This window comes from Oncorhynchus masou, chromosome 26 (genome assembly GCF_036934945.1).
Source record: "Oncorhynchus masou masou isolate Uvic2021 chromosome 26, UVic_Omas_1.1, whole genome shotgun sequence".
Classification (NCBI taxonomy): Eukaryota; Metazoa; Chordata; class Actinopteri; order Salmoniformes; family Salmonidae; genus Oncorhynchus; species Oncorhynchus masou.
Genome location: NC_088237.1, coordinates 7,934,207 through 7,946,940, shown reverse-complemented (window position 1 = coordinate 7,946,940; position 12,734 = coordinate 7,934,207). Strand labels below are relative to the sequence as shown.

Here is a 12,734-nt window from a genome sequence, read left to right as displayed (position 1 = left end):
ACAAACATTGGCAGTAGAATGGCCTTACTGAAGAGCTCAGTGACTTTCAACGTGGCACCGTCAAAGGATGTCAGTTTCTGTCCAACTAGAGCTGCCCCGGTCAACTGTAAGTGATGTTACTGTGAAGTGGAAACGTCTAGGAGCAACAGCGGCTCAGCTGCGAAGTGGTAGGCCACACAAGCTCACCGAACTGGACTGCCGAGTCAGCACAAGAACTGTTCGTCGGGAGCTTCATGAAATGCTGTTCATGGCCCGAGCAGCTGCACACAAGCCTAAGATCACCATGCGCAATGCCAAGCGTCGGCTGGAGTGGGGTAAAGCTCACCACCATCGGACTCTGGAGCAGTGGAAACTCGATCTTTGAAGAGATGAATTATACTTCACCATCTGGACAAATCTGGGTTTGGCGGATGCCAGGAGAATGCTACCTACCCCAATGCATAGTGCCCCCTGTAGTGTTGTGAGGAGGAATAATGGTCTGGGGCTCTTTTTCATGGTTCGGGCTTGGCCCCTTAGTTCCAGTGAAGGGAAATCTTAACGCTAAAGCATACAATGACATTCTAGACCATTCTGTGCTTCCAACTTTGTGGCAACAGTTTGGAGAAAGCCCTTTCCTGTTTCAGCATGACAATGCCCCCGTGCACACAGCAAGGTCCATACAGAAATGGTTTGTCGAGATCGTTGTGGAAGAACTTGATTGGCCTGCACAGAGCCCTGACTTCAACCCCATCGGACACCTTTGAGGTGAATTGAAACGAGACTGCGACCCAGGCCTAATCACCCAACATCAGTGCCCGACCTCACTAATGCTCTTGTGGCTGAATGGAAGCAAGCCCACGCAGCAATATTCCAACATCAAGTGGAAAACCTTCCCAAAAGAGTGGAGGCTGTTATAGCAGCAAAGGGGGATCAACTCCATATTAATGCTCATGATTTTGGAATGAGATGTTTGACGAGCAGGTGTCCACACACTTTTGGTCATGTTGTGTACTTTTGGCCATGAAGTGCATCAACAGTCTCATCACTGAGTCACAGACCTTGTCTCACAACAGACTGACAACAGACAGACAGACACAGGGTTCTAAGTATCAGCCTGTACAATAGAACAAATTACTTTCAGCTGCTGGAGAGTATAGTGAAGACCATTCATTGTATGGTGACAATTGCATGTTGACTAGTCTACATTAGTTTTTGTGACAACTGTAATAAAGGACAAATGGCTTATACATTGTTTTGGAGCTCATTTCTGTAGATGCTGGATGTTTAGATTTCTGCCTTGCTCATCTGAGTGGACACATGCAAAGGTTTGTATTCCAAAAACACTTGCCAACTGTTTGGTTATTTCATTAAAAATGGTTTTGTTGCAGTTTATATATAAATGATGTTTATATATGTGCAAATGTAAATTTATTCTATGTATGTATGTATGTATGTATGTAAGTATGTATGTATGTATGTATGTATGTATGTATGTATGTAATATTTAATTATCACCTGTATTACATGAGAGAACTGTCCCAATAATATATGACATCAACTGTGCACATGCAATACTGTTGGTGAGCCTACATCGTTAAAATACTGTCAGCCAACAGAGGATGCTGATGGGCATTATGAAAGCAGACGAACACATAGTGAGAGGTACAACAGCAGCAAGGGCAGGCTTGTTGATAACTTTGAAACTCCATAAGCGGCCCCTTTAAGAAAGGACGTCTGCTGACATGACGAAATGTCCTGGTCTTGTGTGTGAGAGCTATGAAATCAACAAGCGAGAGAGACTGGTTTCAAACGGTACTGAATGAGATAGTCTATGCTATTCTCTTTTAGGGGGGGGGGGAGTTGGCATTTCTACAAAACTAATCAAGGCTGCAGCGGGATGTAAGTCGTTGCTCTGGTTTACAAAAGAGCGGATTGTGATGGTGGGGCTGAGGCTCAATAAACAGCTTGTGTCTTGGCGGTTGTGAGCAGGTGTACGCTTCTGGATACATTCAAAGGCAATTCTCAGTGTTAATGAAACTTTGCTACGATTTACGGGCTGGGTAAGAACTTGATATTTTTAAATAAAAATAATGTCCATGCAAAGTAGCCTAGCTCAAGTATTTACGTGTGGTGTGTATGTTGGCTTTTAGTTGGGTAATTCATTATTATTTCATGGAGCGCAAGGTCTACTGTGCGTAGTCTCATTTACGAAGATTACAATTTAATTGGGAAATAGGAATTGGCCAGTACAAATGAACGTTGCATCGCCATAGCGTCAAAAAAAGACTGGTGGGAAGCTGAGACTAACCTAACGGACTTGTTACATTATGTCACAGCGGGCCAACACCTACTGTTGCTTACGCGCTTTGTTACAGTCGCGAAGCAGCACAGCACTGGTCCTTCATACTCCGTCGATCACGGTGTTTTTAGGCTCATATCTTACTAGTACCTTTTAGCCTTTTGAACAGAAGGCTCAGTTCCATTAGTTCCATTCCACAAGTCATTGGATCAAGGCGTCTCCTGTACGGGGAAGGTTTGTTAAGAAACCCCCAGACGCTCGGTCTGAACATTACATGCATCGCTTGCCGTACGTTTTTGGAAGCATACGGATACGGATCTTTTATATCAGAAATAAATAATTTGTGAACAATGTTAAATGTATAGTTTTTTTATAGGGGGGGTCAGTGTCCCCACATGGACATATATCCATGTTTGTGTGTGCTTATAGAAGACACCTGTTCTAATTTGCTATCTGGCATGCTCCCAAACACCTGTATGTAACAGAAGGCCTCTAAGAAACATGTTGTCACTGAAAAAATACGGTTGGCTGCAACTGTGGAAAAAGTTGTTAAAATGGTACACAACACAGCCTTGTTCACAGTGAAGGCCTTAATTCCACTATCAGTTTTGGAATACTGACTGTCCAATCAGCAAGAGACAAGTGACCTAATTTGGATTTGTGTGTTCAGACCGCTGACATTAACTACGCTAGTTGTCATAATAAGTGTGTGCCCAGTGGTGTAGGACAATTGGTGCTCAGCCTTCCTTCCTGAAGTGATGTTGTAAAAGCTATGGTGACAACAATGCCTCCTTCCATGGATGTTTCCCTGAAAGAATACTTTTTTTTTTTAAAGCCTCAAAGGACGAGATGATCCAACTTTCAAAACGAAGTCCATTTTCGATGGGCTACTTAGTTACCAACCTAGCTAGCTGTTTAGCCTTCTAGCACATTCACTCGTTTGTTTGGAAACCAATAAGAAATGCCGAATAACAGTCTAAGAACCAGACGGGTAAATGAATCCGATTTGACCGTTCAAACAAAAGTCACATGGACAGGAATCAGATTTGTATTTGACTTCAAACCACCTACGAAGTTCATTTGAAATGTGGCTTGAAATATCTACCACCATGTGCTTTTTGGCTGTTTAGACTGCAGGGAAAAAGAACCGATTCTTATGGGGTATGCAGAGAAACAGGATTTGAGTCACTTCAAACTGCCAATGCTTAAGTGTGTATTTTGCATTTGTGAAAGGATTGTAATGTGACATGAAAGTAAACGGATTTTGGTTTCTAGAACCATATCGCAATTGAGAACCGATTCATGTTTAGTTTTTGGCTGCCAGAGCCTATCTACCTCTGAGCATAATATATATATATATATATATGCTACGCTACTTTGACTCTTAAGGAGTAATGGTAAGCTCCTTAAGAGTACATCTTGGCCTAGAAGTGCCTGTCCCTCACCGATGATGTGTTCATTGATTGGAGTTATTAGCAGAGTTGACATGGCGATTGGAATAATGGGATCAGCTGTGGCTAGTTAGACTCGGTAGCCTACTGTAATTTATATTTGGGTCATAATTCGATCACCCATCATAGACTGAATAGCCTCAATCACAGCACATTATCAAACATTGTATTGTGATGATGAGTCTTCCTTTCAACCTAACAATTTACAGTGTGCCTACCTAGGCAATATGGCCCTCAGCCTTGATTCCACTAATAAAGTGAATTCCTTATTCATCTCGTAGTTTAGGCCTATAGTGTGTTGTCATCCTGATTTAGCCTAGCTTCCATTTGTAAAATATGTGAGCTTGGACCAAGTCTAGTGAGACTCATAGACCAAGTAGAATCTCAGCAACTTGGATGAGCGAGAAATAAGCATGACTAGCTTTCTGGTGTCCTCAGAGAACTATACCAATGTCATTTTATAAATTCTAATTATTGAAATTATTTTTTTTTGTGTCCCTATTCCACTAAATTTGTAATAAAAATGACAACACTCAACGCCTTCACTAAAACGTTTCAACATATAGCCTAACTTTGACATTCATTCAGAAATCACTCTCTGAATGAACAATCACATGTAGACTACAGGTTCAGTGGGTCTGCAACCAGGAATGACATTGACAGGGGGTTGAGTGTATTTCATGTGAAACTAAACAGTCACTAAGGTGACTGTGCCTAGTAAATGTAACACCTACAGGTGGGTATGAGATGTGTAAAGCACTTGCCAATGGGGGTTTCCAGGTGGGCGTTTCTAGTTGGTATTATTCTCAGTACAACAAATTGACAGACATTTCTATCTCTCACCCGAAACCTAACCATGTTTGATTTAATGTCTCTGTTGAATTCAACAATGTCCTATTTTCTATGCAAGTGTGGGGTCTTCCATCACTGCTAACAATGCCAGTGACTAACCAGTTCCTAGAATGCTGTTCTCTTCTCAGAAAGTGCTCAATCAAACACACACTAGGCATTGAGGAGAGCAGAGCCAAGTCTCTCTGTGGCCCCTTCTCTTTTCCAGCAGACCCACATCAGAGGTGGGAAGCTCATTGACGTGAGACATGACAGCACTCACGGCTGGCATACAGTAGCAATGGCTCTCATAGGAGTATATAGACTGATGTGCAGTCACGAGTACTGTGTGTCAATGTGCCTGAATATTTATGAGGTGTGTGTGTGTGTGTCTTGAGTCTGTGTCGTCTAACTGTGTATATGTTTGACTGATTGTGTGATTAAGCAGTACTTCAGACCTCTCTAGGAATATACCATTTGAAGAACTCACTCTCTTCTCTGAACAACATTACAGCTTTACCCTATAGTACCACCTTGCCTTGCTCCCGCAACTGTCTAAATGCTTCACTAAGCTGATGGTGTTGAGTTCTGTGTTCAATATCTGATCTAAGGTCAGAGGTTAATCAACTCCTTAAATGGTCATGGTTAGGATTAGGGCAATGGTAATCTGATTCTAGATCTATGGTTAGGGGTAACTTCTACCTTGATCATCATTGGCAGGGGCTTAGTGACACACTGACCATAGAGGTGTATAATGAGGTGAGCAGAGGACTTCCTAGAGATGCACATGAGGACACAACAGGCTTAGATGACATCCACCTTGAGAGCCAGATCAGATTCCCCTGAACTGTCCTATAGGAAGTCCTGTGTCTCCATGTGTGTCATCCTTTTTGGTCTGCTCTAATGGTGTCATCACTTGTAGGACACAGAGCTCTGATGCTCACCATTTTACATTAGAGTGAAGGATCCCTTGGCTGTGTAGATGTGTCATTGGTGCCATTCGCATCATTAGATGCTCTCTCAACATGTAGGTTTGTTTGTGTGGGATTTTAATGAAGTGTGAATGAGCCAAGGCCTTTCAGGTAGGTGTGTGTGTCGTGTTCTTTCTCTGTTCACATGTGGGTGGAAGTGTTTTTGTTGTTGTTTTTTCAGCTGAAGGAAAGGGATAGAGGTATGACCGTCCTGATGGTTTCTCTGCCCACACAGAGACCGTAGTCAGTGTTGTGATCAGAGAAACCTTGAGTATAATTCCTCTCTTTCTCTCATCTAATGGGCGCCAGGCTTTCCAGCTCCTCTATCTCACTGTTACTCTGAGACGTGCTGCTTTCTGCTCCAAACTAATGAAAACGTGAATGCTGTAGATAGAAAGATGCAGTAGGTCTATAACAGCACAGCTAGAACCTTGAGAGCTGCTTGGTGTTATCAAGCCAGATCTGTTTCTAAGGGGAGGGGTGTGTGTGTTGTGTGTGTGTGTGTGAGCTATTGTCACCCACAAAGTTTCCACTAGCCCCTTTCCACCCCTTTCCAGGGCCGGCTCCAGACATAAGCGGTCGCTTAGGTCCCCGACCTATTTGTTTTCTTCTATTCTTGTTTACAATGAAAGTGACTTGAAAGTGACAATTCCAAACCATAACAAACTGAAAATGCATCCAAAAAGTTTGTAGTCACACTTGATGTAATCATTGCGTGCTAGGAATATGGGTCAAAATACTGTCAAGTTTAATGTAATACACTATTAGTGAATTTGTCCAAATATTTATACCTTCAAATGGGGGGGGGGACTAGATACAGAGTGAGAAAGTTAGACCTAAATGCTTACCTCCCCTGTTATTGGTAATGGTGAGAGATTAACATGTTTGTTTTAGGGGTATGCTATTATGACACCTTTTGAATGGGGGGGGGGGCTAGATGCATAAAGTGCTTTTATTTGTAAATGGTAGAATGGATATGTATGAAAATCCCTCAAGTTAAAGGTGACATTCTGCACTGTTGCCTCATACAGAACATTTGATCTCAAATCTAAAATACTGGAGTAGGCTTTAAAACCAAATTAAACGTTTATTTAAAAAAAAATTTTTTTTTTTTAGCTTCACTGCCCAAATATATACTCAGAGGGGGTAGATCTAGGTCAAAAGGAATCACATGAATCAAGTCTTTAAGTCGTATTTTTGGAGTGTTTGAAGGGAGAGGGTGATGGCATCTTGTCTCCATCTCGCTCCACGCCTCGTTCTGGGGTTGTGATCATTTCCTAAGCAGGAAGGGCTGTGGCCCTGGATGATGGCTGACGACTCAACCACTGATGGGCCTTCAATGGATCTCCCGCTAGATCTATATGGCTGTGTTCCAAATGGCACTCAATTCCCTTTTCTAGTTCACTACTTTTGAGCAGGGCACTGTAAAGGGAATAGGGTATTTTCTTTACCACTTGTATCGGCAACACTCAACGATTGTCTTAACTTGTGCATCTGTGTTCCGTAGTGTTTAGGTACTTATTTACAAAAAGCTACTTCTGTGCAAAGAAATGTCTTGCTATCGACCCCACCCTTTCATTTTCAGTGCTTTTCAAAGGGGAACCCCTGACCCTTGTCTGTTTTGTCTTTTCAGGATTGCTGTACACCATGCTAAGGTAAAGCCGCTGAAGAGAGGGGTGTTGAACATGCTAAAGCGGCTGGACAAAATCAGGTTCAGAGGTCAGAAGCGAGACGACTTCCTGGATCTAGCAGAGTCCCCCAACGGATCCGACAATGAATGTGGCGATGACATCCTGCTGAGGACGAGGCCTTCACTCAAGACACAAGACACGGAAGAACTAGGAGACCCTGTAAGAATGCATTCCACTTTGCTGTGTTCTTTGACTCAAATGAGAGACCGTGAGTAGGGCCACAAGTTTTTCCATGCAATGTTACCCGACCAGGAGAAACTCTGGGCCATAGTTGGTCTGGAAAAACTCTACGTCAGTGTTTCCTAGCGTCCATGTTTTTACCTGTGCGTGCGCAATTTTAGGGTTCTGTATACAAATTGCCTATTATTTTGGCTGACATGGCTAGAATAAGCGCTCTGACTTTGAGAGGCCTCAAAGGAGCATAGGGGTGTGTCAGTCACCAGATTCTTGGAACGGCGCTTGACAAAACACACGGCATCAACGACATCAACCAAACACAAAGCTCTGGAATTTCTTGTGCAAGAGTGGTGTCGCATCCCTCCAAGAGAGTTCCAGACACTTGTAGAATCTATGCCAAGGTGGATTGAAGCTGTTCTGGTGGCTCGTGGTGCCCCAACGCCCTATTAAGACACTTTATGTTGATGTTTCCTTTATTTTGGCAGTTACCTGTATATTGTGTGTCAGTTAGTGATGAGAAGGCTGACTCAACCTGCAGTCCCCACGGTTATATCCACAAGGCAGATGGGTTTAGGGTAGAAGTCGACCGATTAATCGGTTTTGGTCGATTAATTGGGGCCGATTTAATTAAGGCCGATTTCAAGTTTTCATCACAATCGGAAATCGGTAAATGTAAACTCTGATTTTGCCGATTTTATAAAAGTTTTTATTTTTTTACACCTTTTTATTTAACCATTCAAGTCAGTTCAGAACACATTGTTATTTTCAATGACGGCCTAGGAACGGTGGGTGAACTGTCTTGTTCAGGGGCAGAACAAGATTTTTACCTTGTCAGCTCAGGGACTCAATCTTGCAACCTTACGGCTAACTAGTTCAACGCTCTAACCACCTGCCTCACGAGGAGCCCACCTGTTACGCGAATGCAGTAAGAAGCCAAGGTAAGTTGCGAGCTAGCATTAAACACTAATAAATCATAATCACTAGTTATAACTACACATGGTTGATATTACTAGTTTATCTAGCGTGTCCCGCGTTGCATATAATCGATGCAGTGCGCATTTGTAAAAAAGGACTGTCGTTGCTGCAACGTGTACCTAACCATAAACATCAATGCCTTTCATAAAATCAATACACAGAAGTATATATGTTTAAACCTGCATATTTAGCTAAAAGAAATCCAAGTTAGCAGGCAATATTAACCAGGTGAAATCGTGTCACTTCTCTTGCGTTCATTGCATGCAGAGTCAGGATATATGCAACAGTTTGGGCCGCCTGGCTCATTGCGAACTAATTTGCCAGAATTTTACGTAATAATGACATAACATTTGAAGGTTGTGCAATGTAACAGGAATATTTAGACTGATGGATGCCACCCATTAGATAAAATACGGAACGGTTCCGTATTTCACTGCAAGAATAAACGTCTTGTTTTCAAGATGATAGTTTCCGGATTCGACCATATTAATGACCTAAGGCTCGTATTTCTGTTTGTTATTATGTTATAATTAAGTATGATTTGATAGAGCAGTCTGACTGAGCTGTGGTAGACAATAAGTATTCATTCAAACAGCACTTTTGTGTGTTTTGCCAGCAACTCTGCTGTTTAGGACTTCAAACCTATCAACTCCCGAAATGAGGCTGGTGTAAAGATGTGATGTGAAATGGCTAGCTAGTTAGCCCGGTACGCGCTAATAGAGTTTCAAACGTCACTCGCTCTGAGACTTGGAGTAGTTATTCTCCTTGCTCTGCATGGGTAACGCTGCTTCGAGCGTGGCTGTTGTCGTTGTGTTCCTGGTTCGAGCACAGGGAGGAGTGAGGAGAGGGACGGAAGCTATACTGTTACACTGGCAATACTAAAGAACATCCAATAGTCAAAGGTTATATGAAATACAAATGGTATAGAGAGAAATAGTTCTGTAATAACTACAACCTAAAACTTCTTACCTGGGAATATTGAAGACTCATGTTAAAAGGAACCACCAGCTTTCATATGTTCTCATGTTCTGAGCAAGGAACTTAAACGTTAGCTTTCTTACATAGCACATATTGTACTTTTACTTTCTTCTCCAACACTTTGTTTTTGCATTATTTAAACCAAATTGAACATGTTTCATTATTTATTTGAGGCTAAATTGATTTTATTGATGCATTATATTAAGTTAAAATAAGTGTTCATTCAGTATTTGTTGTAACTGTCATTATTACAAATACATTTTTAAAATCGGCCAATTAATCGGTATCGGCTTTTTTTGTCCTCCAATCTGTATCGGCGTTGAAAAATCATAACCGGTCGACCTCTAGTTTAGGGTCATGAAATATTGTGTGTTTCAGTTAGTGATGTGCAGGCTGACTCAACCTGCAGTCCCCACGGTTATATATATATAAAAATTGTAATTAGTGTGTATGCCTGACTTGACGTGTGACAAATAGACTTCACAACAATTTCCAAATGGGCAGAAAAAGTTAACTTGGATCCACTGAGGTTAAAAGGACAATGTGTGCGTGTTTAATTCAATAAGAGAGAAGCTACAAAATGGAGAGTTAAAAATAAAAGAGGAGGGCCGGCCAGAAAAGTGATGTTTGGTCAAGATTTGATGATGGTAATAGAGAATGATCAGTGCCTATGTTGTTTGAGGAGCTATGCAAATTTGCCAGTCACAAGACCAGGACTTCAAATAGGCCTATGGCATGTCAAAGGAACTGTTGCCTACTGTTCAGAAGGATTAAATGTAAACTGAAATCTGGACACTGACTATACAGTGCATTTGGAAAGTATTCAGACCTTGAATTTTTCCACATTTTGTTACTTTACAGCCTTATTCGAAAATGTATTAAATAGTTATTTCCCCGTTATCTACACAATTCCCCATGACAAATCAAAAACAGGTTTGTAGAAATGTTTGCCAATTCTAAAAAAAAAAATTAAACTACTGAAATATTACATTTACGTAAGTATTCAAACCCTTTACTCAGTACTTTGTTGAAGCACCTTTGGCAGTGACTATAGCCTCGTCTTTTTGGGTATGACGCTACAAGTTTGGCACACCTGTATTTGGAGTTTCCCCCATTATTATTCTCGCTCTCTCTCAGGTTGGCTGGGGAGCTGCACAGCAATTTTCAGGTCTCCTGAGATGTTTGATCAGGTTCAAGTCCGGGCTCTGGCTGGGCCACTCGGACATTTAGAGGCTTGTCCCGAAGCCACTCCTGTGTTGTCTTGACTGTGTGCTTAGGGTCGTTGTCCTGTTGAACCAGTTTGGCTGTGCGGCCAGCTCTAGGAAGAGTCTTGGGGGTTCCAAACTTCTTCCATTTAAGAATGATGGGGGCCACTGTGTTCTTGGGGACCTTCAATGTTGCAGAAATGTTTTAGTACCCTTCCCCAGGTCTGTGCCTCGACACAATCCTGTCTCCGAGCTCTACGGACAATTTGACCTCATGGCTTGGTTTTTGCTCTGACATGCACTGACATGCATCGTCGACCTTATATAGACCTGTGCATGCCTTTCCAAATCATGTCCAATCAATTGAATTTACCACAGGTGGACTCCAAGTTGTTGAAACATCTCAAGGATGATCCATGGAAAAAGGAGGCACCTGAGCTCAATTTCGAGTCTCATAGCAAAGGGCCTGAATACTTATGTGATTTAGATATTTGTTTATATATTTGCCAAAATGTCAACCTGTTTTTGCTTTGTTATTGTGTGTGGAGATGAGGATTTTATATACTCCATTTTAGAATAGGGCTGTAAACGTAACAAAATGTGGAAAAATTAGTGGTCTGAATACTTTCTAAATGCACTGTATGTCTATGACCTGTCTTTAATATTTCCTGTTTTAATGTTACTACAGACGTGTGTGTGTGTGTGGCAGCTTCCAATGGAGTTGATTACATGTCCCTCAGGGAGACATAATAGACAAACCTACTTCAGAGAGGAAGGGAAAGCGAGTGAAGGAAACACAGGGCGGTTTGATATGATCTGTTCATGTTTACTCCTTATTCTTCAGAGGGAGGGTTGGCTGGATGGAGAGAGGGACACAGGGTAAACACAGTATTTCTGTAGACTTTCATCCACTATGGTTACTCCGTGAATTTATCCTCCCCTGCTTGCCAATGAATATATCATTACTGCCGAAGATCTCAGTGTTTGGACTTCTCTTGTCTTACGGGGATATTTTAAACTGCGCCGGTCATCTTGACTTTTTCATGCTTCATCACCATCAGCCAGCCAGTGTCCCCCCCCCAAATTAAAACAGTAGATTAGTCACTTGATTGTATAATTTCCTCAATGGAGGCCAGTTTCTTGTGCTCATCTGCTGGTTTCTAATATAAATTGAGTCCTTTGCAGGGTTAGGACTCTAGGCTGAGTGCACACATTTTGTACGCACGTGTGTGTACGTCTCCCAGTATTTGTGGAGGTGGCAGGCTGCCCGCCGTGTGTTTCTATGCCAGGCATGTGGGCAGCTGCTCACTGAGTGGGTGTGCGAGGTCACTGACTGCAGGAGGCCTCAGGAAAACACACAAACATTGCGTACGCTCTTCATATACGGTGCCTTCGGAAAGTATTCAGACCCCTTGACTTTTTCCACATTTTGCTACATTACAGCACCTGTCTAGATAAGGTTCCCCAGTTGACCGTGCACGTCAGAGCAAAAACCAACCCGTGAGGTCGATGGAATTGTCTGTAGAACTCGGAGACCGGATTGTGTCGAGGCACAGATCTGGGAAGGGTACCAAAACATTTCTTCAGCATTGTTAAATGGAAGAAGTTTGGAACCCCCCCAAGACTCTTCCTAGAGCTGGCCAACCGTCCAAACTAGAGGTCGACCGATTTAATCGGAATGGCCATTTTAATTAGGGCCGATTTCAAGTTTTCATAACAATCGGAAATCTGTATTTTTGGACACCCCGATTTGGCCGATTATTTTTATTTTATTTATTTTAAAAAAATATTTAACTAGGCAAGTCAGTTAAGAACACGTTCTTATTTTCAATGACTGCCTAGGAACGGTGGGTTAACTGCCTCGTTCAGGGGCAGAATGACAGATTTTCACCTTGTCAGCTTGGGGGATTCAATCTTGCAACCTTACGGTTAACTAGTCCAACGCTCTAACCACCTGATTACATTGCACTCCACGAGGAGACTGCTTGTTGTGCAAATGCAGTAGAAGCCAAGGTAAGTTGCTAGCTAGCATTAAACACATCTTTATAAAAAAACAATCAATCATGTTAACTACACATGGTTGATGATATTACTAGTTTATCTAGCGTGTCCTGCGTTTCATATAATTGTTGCGGTGCGTATCGTTGTTCCAATGTGTACCTAACCATAAACATCAATGC

General features: G+C 42.1%; 1 protein-coding gene across 2 annotated transcripts in view; it reads left to right on the top strand.

Moving 5' to 3' along the window:
- The first annotated feature begins 1,722 nt into the window (after positions 1-1,722).
- Positions 1,723-12,734, top strand: part of gramd4a (GRAM domain containing 4a) — a 70,325-nt gene continuing 59,313 nt past the window's right edge. The window contains exons 1-2 of one of the 2 annotated variants that reach the window (XM_064938239.1): positions 1,723-1,791; positions 7,162-7,378. In XM_064938239.1, coding sequence (XP_064794311.1) covers positions 7,214-7,378 — 165 coding nt within the window. In that variant the 5' untranslated portion in view covers positions 1,723-1,791; positions 7,162-7,213. The other variant, XM_064938238.1, reaches the window with a different exon arrangement.